Genomic DNA, 6,743 nt, shown 5'->3' with positions numbered 1-6,743 from the left:
TTCATTTCAAGAGTTAGAAAAGCAAGCAATTCAGGAATCAAGAAATACCTGTGTCCATTAGGATCATATAATGGTTCTCCATGTGGACAAAATGATGATACTAAAGGATGTGTGAAGAAAATCTGAGCAGTCGACATCAAACTGTCACCAGTAGTTCCGTGACTTTGTAAATAGACTGTGTATTCAGTGTCTGGTAAAAGGCCATATTCAGTATGCGGTGAAGTTACATTATGAACCTGTAACAAAATAACAATATCATATCTTGGTTTGCTAATGCGACCTAGCTTGCTGCCTTTAAGCAATATTCAACATCAACTTTCAAAACTATTTTTATCAATAAAGTGGTCTCTGAAGCCATCTCCAGAACTACCATTATCCCCATTATCCCATGTTCCAGTAATGTAGGACTATATGACGTATAGAGTCGTATACCGACATACGATAGAAGTTATCATTTTCAATCCACCTGCTACTAAGCCTATCGATTTTAATAAAAAATTTAATCGGTATACCTCTATGACATTTAAGCTGCGACCATCCTTTCTCACAAATAGCGAATACGAAACAACAAGATGTGCATTTACTGCTGGTTCAGTCCATTCAACTTCAACAGAACTTTCTGTTACAGCTGATACAGTTACATTCCGCGGTGGGGAAGGTCGTGTATCTGAAAACTGAATACGGTCGTGTATCTGAAGACTGAATACTTGGAAAATTAGATTAAAAATGAACAAATTTCGAAAGTCCCATGTCGCAATTCAATCCTTATTAGTGCTGAAACAATGCTGAAGTTTGAACTAAAATTCATAAGGCGAATTTTCAAAACTAAAATTAGATGATGTTATGACGATATCCAGAATGCATACCGTAGCCTTGTCGTAAACACTGATAGATTGCAGCGATATCCAAATTGAGACACAATAATGAATGCGTTGTCAGAGGTTCAGCAATCCCACCACATATTTTTAAACAGTCATGCTGCACACCTTTCTTAATACAGCAATCCGTATGATTACGTCCATCGGCAAGACAGGGACTTACCTTCAACCATTAATTATACAAGAATTATAATTTCAAAATGCAAACTTGTTTATTCTAATTCATGTCACGTACAGATTTTATTACAGTAACAAAGAAAAAACTCTAAGATCCTTAATACTAGAAAGTAAAATTTTCCCCTAACCCTATTATCAGTATCACCAGAATTGTTCGATCTTTTTAGTGAGTACGCTGAATCGGTATCAACCCGAAAAAACAATTCGGATTAAGTTAATCCCCTACATGAAGCCGCATATAGGGCTTTTCCTAGAAAAACTATTAAATATATATCCGGAACAAGATAACACTTTACCAAGAACTTTCCTAAATATATTGTAACTAATAATACAAAAATAACTTTTAACGTGAGTTACAAAAAAAATCTTTTAAGAAAAACCACGACTAACTTTGGACCATTCAGTTCGACAAGATGTCGATATGGCAATTGTTTCAAGAGCATTTGGAATAGTTCGTACATCGCACATTTTTGAAGCGCAATATGGTGATACTCCGTTCGACGAGCAACATTCTAGAAGGATGCTTGATGGAAAAAAGATGGACGATGACGTCCAAAACTCATTTGTACCACCTACTACAATAATCTAAATTTAGTTGTTGTCAAGTATCATGGAAGAAATTCGTGATCTTGGTGGATTTAAGTTTTCAAAAAAAAAGATGTTGAAGTTACATGAGTTCATTTAGTAATGAGGTTGTCTTGAACAATCATAAAAGAAAAGTTCAATTTCAAGATACGGATCTCAGAAGTGGCCTGAATCCTATTCGAGGATACTTGATACACTAAGAAGTGATGATGTGAGAAGATGCAATTCTGTTGAACACTAGCGAAAGGAAAAAGTTTGATTGAAACAGAAGCTATTAACAATAACAGAACAGCAACAACCTCAAGTGCGATAAGTACAGCAAACATTTGTGCTTATACTTCAATCCTTAACTGTTATCGTAAATAAACCACTTTATAAGCATGCCTTCATAATGAGAAAATGAGAAATGTAAAATGAAGAAGGTATTGCTGTCTTTCTGGAAAAACCAACTTCAAGACAAGCCGATTAAAATTGTCCTCTATTTTGTGAACATATATGGCAAAATATGAAAGCATGCAAAAGTGATGTTAAAATATTGAAAAGTGTCAACCGCATTACATTTGCAACAATTCTTACTGAGTACGATATTTTGTTTAAACAAAGTGCTAATAAACATGAATTGTTACGACTAGCACTCGTTTTCATCAAAATGGTGGCTTTATTAATCCTTAAATTTCCAGTTGCTCAAAAAATTGAACTAAGCTAGAAAATACCTGCGAAACTAGCTTATGACGATCTTTCTTACATGCATTTTACACTCTACAGTGATATAGCATTGTGTATAAAGGTAAAAAAATGTCGACGGCAGTAACCTACTGTTAGTGTCAACGCAAAAGTTTCCTTAACAAGGAAAAGCAAAAGGTTTGTGCAAATCCGTAGCATGCAAGAGCAGAATAAAAGAATCTTCTTGAAAGTAAGGTATTTGGTTTCTATTCAAGTGCAACTAAACTTCCAATGACATGAAATTTCATAGCTTAGTCAGAAAAAGGCAGGAAAAATTAAAGTAGGGTCTAACGTGAGTTATTCAGTAGTTGTGACAAACGAAATATTGTTCTGGCACGGAACAGTGACTTTTGATTTCCTCCCAATGCCGAATTCCTTATAAAAAGGATAAGTTTTTTTGATACTCTCTTTAGACTTTCAGCAATGCTTCTAAATGATGTAGTCAGTGGTAGTCAAATTTTTGAACAAACGAGTAAGGAGTACGCTCGATCTGTGGTAGCGTAGAATTGGTTGGTGTGACAATCGCATTTGTTGCAGCCAATGCTCGCGATGATGGTACTGACATGCCATATTCGTTCGATGCAGTTACATAGACAATGTAACGTGTTGCTGAGCGTAAATCTTTTAATGTGATACACGTATCTGTTGTATTCACCTGCAATCTTAGGCCTTCATCACTGTCAGATATTATGCTATTATGGATATTTCGTTTTATCGAACTTTCAAAACTCGAAAGTTTTTCAATAAAAGCATGGGCATCTCTGATATCACAAAATTTTTTTGTATAGGAAATCATTATTAAAAAAGTTAGCATTTAAGCTATGCTGTCATTACTTCATCAAACTTGAATTCGCGGACGGTTGAATCGTTTGTGGATGAATCATGTGTTACAAAAAGCCATGTCTGTCGCTTTCCACGTTTTAAGGATCCAACTTCAGATGGTGTAATATCACTAGCGACATCATCTTCAGCCACTCCGCCTGGGATGCTTTCCTCGTAATCACCCGATAACAGAGGTATTCCACTGCAAAAAATTGTAAAATATAATTTACTATGTAATGCAATAACTACGTAAATAATAATTATAATTATAATTCTTTTCGTAAATTATAATTATAATTGTAATTACGTAAAGCTCCTGCACAATATCTTAACAAAAATTGACGATATGGAAATATGCTTGATTCCCAACATATTGAAAGTTTTCAAGTAACCATTCATCCTAAGTTGGTCAAATGCCGAAAAAATGAAAGGAATATTGAATGATGGAAAGGGTGACAGAGGAAAACTTACAGGTGTCAAGGGCTACATTTCTAAAGAAAAAAGCTAAGGGACGATTTAAACAATGTAACGAAATGAATACGGTAAACTCAAGTACAATGATGAACCTAATGTAAAAAACTTACTCATCTCCTCCCAAGAATGGAAATGATGGTATTTGTTTATAATATACAGTATAATGATCAATTTCGAGATGTTTGTTCGATGTCTGAGGTTGCGGTGGACGCCAGCACACTCGCAGCTCGTCTGATCCAATCGCATTAACGGTCAAATCCTGTGGATGCTCAGGAAACGGCACTGTAAAATATAGAATTTGTAGAATGAAGTTTTAAAATAAAAAACGAATCTAAAAATTAGGTCACATTCTCAGGGAAACTCACAATATGCGCGATTATAGCACTCAAATATTTCCGGGAGATAATATAAGCATAATCGATGAGATTTGCGTAACATTTGAAAATTTCCGGAACAGAAATCGTAGCAAAATGAAGGCACTAGCTGCGTTTTACAGCACTGTACGTGGCTTCTGTTGCCACCTTCTGTAGCACATGACAAGAAATTTTTGTAATCGTCCGTTTTGCAACTAAAATATAGACTTTTTTCTCGTACGTATACATCTGAAACGCAGGGAAATATAAGACAATACGTTACATTACTAGGATAGCCTCGTTAAAAACAATGGAATTATCCTCTATATCAGACCTTGTGGCGACCTCATCGCGTGTCACACTATTCTCGAAAAAATTATGTAAGAAAGAAAAGGACTTTTTTTCTCAAAAAAATAAAGTTCAAAATACCACGGAGACATCATTTCTGGTTGCCTACCTTGTTGGGTCGAAATGATGGATATGCATGTCTCTCGGCTTACACATTGCCTGACACAACGGTGAAATTCCTTTTCTCGCACAACATTTACTGTAATCGTAACTAATATTTTCATGAAACCCGCCTTTTAATCCACTCTCTGAAATTTTTGGCCTTTTCAGCAAATAATTTACCATTATAGAAGAGTTAAATTTTCAGAAAACAAAAGCGAGCAAATCATAACTGTAGAAAAAAATGTTAGTGAAAGGGTGACGATTATAAGCCTCACTTTGGTTAAATACATAACTTTGAGAAGCCAGTAATACCTACTACTGATTTTTCATGCAACTCGAAAGAGATTTCTTTGTCGTGATCCTCGTTATCAAAACTTGCTAAACCTTCTAGAAGACCTCTTTTACTATCTAATGCTATCGTATTAGAACCTACCGAGGACCTCCAGCTGAAATTCTAGTTGTTGAGGTTGATTCGATATTTGACATCGATAACGACCTGCATCTTCGAAAGTAAGGTTTTTCAAAACAAGTGTGAAGTCTTCCGATGCACATTGACAGCATTTATTGTCCACACAATGTGATCCATCAGCGCAGATGGCAGAATCCGAACAACTACCCGTACATTCTGAAAATTGTGCTATTATTTCGGTTAAAAACTTCGCTTTATAGCATATCTTAAAATCTTTACTTTATCCAGTTTATTTTTGTAAATTTCAAAAATAGTGGAGTGCGTCATTAATATCTCTCAAGCAATTAATTAATGTTTGCTGACTTCCGAACTGCTGCATCCGATTGCTTTCCGAACTAACTACAATTTTTATAATACAGGGGAATTACTCTTCATATTTTTAATTTTAGTTTTTAATTTAGTCTACAGCTTCCCCGATTTCTATGTTCTGAATTATATCCTGAACCACCTCTGTGTTTTTGTACTTAATCCCCTTTCTTGATCCTTACACTTATAGACTATATCACTATTTTAAATCCTGATTTCAGATCTCATTGTGCCATGTACCATTAGTTGAGATCTATCATCCGAGTATGTACTATTAAGATACATCCCGCTACGGTTCGGTGCACAGGCTGAACAAATTGGAATTACATTTATCAGGTCCTTTGAACAAAAATTTTTTTATTCAGTTTCTAAAATTGCCAGATTAATTCAGTTTCTTAGATACCTACCTTTATCCTTATCTGTTTCAATATTATGTTGTAGCAAAACAGAATTGGCATCCACACCGGAACTATCCAAAAATTTCGTTGAATTAAATATTGGCACATCATCTTTTAACCAGATTACCTGCAATAATGAAACATCTGCTATCTTCTCGAATGTTTAAAGCATTTGTAGTGCGTGAATTTTCTCTTCCCGGAAAATATCATTTCCTCAATCAGTAATTTTTTTCCAAAAAAAAAAAAAATGTCAGGAAAATTCCAAAGATATTTGTCAACAAATTTCCTTGAAAAGCGTGAAACCTACAGTGGAAGCATGCCGTACGCAAGTATTAAGCATGCATTCAAGACGTGCAGCAAACCCTTGTATGACAGTCATATATCCCTCATCGGAGGTCGTTAGATGCAACTCCTTCGTTTCGCATCTCAGCACTATGCAATATAGCAGAACTAGTAATAACTGTACCATCTGAAAATAATTACATCACTTCCACAATCAATATTAAAAATGCATGAACCGAAATTGTAAATGGCAGCGTCTTTTCCGGTAACCGTTGCTTTGCTAGATGAATCCGGATCTATTCCAGCAAATCTATATGCAACAATCTTTAGTAGGTCTGGATTGTTGGCAATTTCTTCTTTACCCAAATATTCTAAAAATGATTCCAAAAAATTTTGGATTTAACGAACAGAACTCGGAAAATACGGTAATGATCGACTGTGACAGGATTTCAGAACCTGAAAAGTTAGGTCACTCATATAACATTCGGTACACAACATTCAGAAATCACATGATGCTTTTCTTCTCAATCATTGATCAATCATCAAACCAAAAGTCACACAAACATCTTATTTTTCAAACATCTTATTTTTCACAACTTGATGTGACAACTCTTGATCATTATATACAGGTAAACTAACTGAAACTTGAAATATTTTAAATTGATAGGATTGAAAATTTTTGTTTTCGAATAACAATAACTGTAGGTGAAAATTAAATTTGAAAGTGAAAAGCAATTAATTAAGTTTTAACTTAATCCAGAAAAAAAAATAAACAAACAACAACAACTTTTTTTCGGCACTTATCCATAATTCATAAGCAAGAAAC

General features: G+C 34.7%; 1 protein-coding gene across 1 annotated transcript in view; it reads right to left on the bottom strand.

Moving 5' to 3' along the window:
* LOAG_17063 (immunoglobulin I-set domain-containing protein) overlaps nucleotides 1-6,104 on the bottom strand; it is a gene marked incomplete at its 5' end in the record, with an annotated part of 12,613 nt that extends 6,509 nt beyond the window's left edge. The window contains 11 exons of the mRNA XM_020449724.1: nucleotides 513-667; nucleotides 867-1,041; nucleotides 1,446-1,567; nucleotides 2,847-3,018; nucleotides 3,198-3,387; nucleotides 3,770-3,941; nucleotides 4,025-4,227; nucleotides 4,470-4,608; nucleotides 4,896-5,087; nucleotides 5,645-5,762; nucleotides 5,943-6,104. Of these exons, the coding sequence (XP_020306718.1) occupies nucleotides 513-667; nucleotides 867-1,041; nucleotides 1,446-1,567; nucleotides 2,847-3,018; nucleotides 3,198-3,387; nucleotides 3,770-3,941; nucleotides 4,025-4,227; nucleotides 4,470-4,608; nucleotides 4,896-5,087; nucleotides 5,645-5,762; nucleotides 5,943-6,104 (1,800 nt within the window). The remainder of the gene's footprint in view (nucleotides 1-512; nucleotides 668-866; nucleotides 1,042-1,445; nucleotides 1,568-2,846; nucleotides 3,019-3,197; nucleotides 3,388-3,769; nucleotides 3,942-4,024; nucleotides 4,228-4,469; nucleotides 4,609-4,895; nucleotides 5,088-5,644; nucleotides 5,763-5,942) is intronic.
* Between the last annotated feature and the right edge of the window lie 639 nt (nucleotides 6,105-6,743).

The sequence above is a fragment of the Loa loa genome, assembly GCF_000183805.2.
Source record: "Loa loa unplaced genomic scaffold supercont3.37, whole genome shotgun sequence".
In the NCBI taxonomy this organism is placed as follows: domain Eukaryota; kingdom Metazoa; phylum Nematoda; class Chromadorea; order Rhabditida; family Onchocercidae; genus Loa; species Loa loa.
This window is presented reverse-complemented; position numbering and strand designations above follow the sequence as displayed.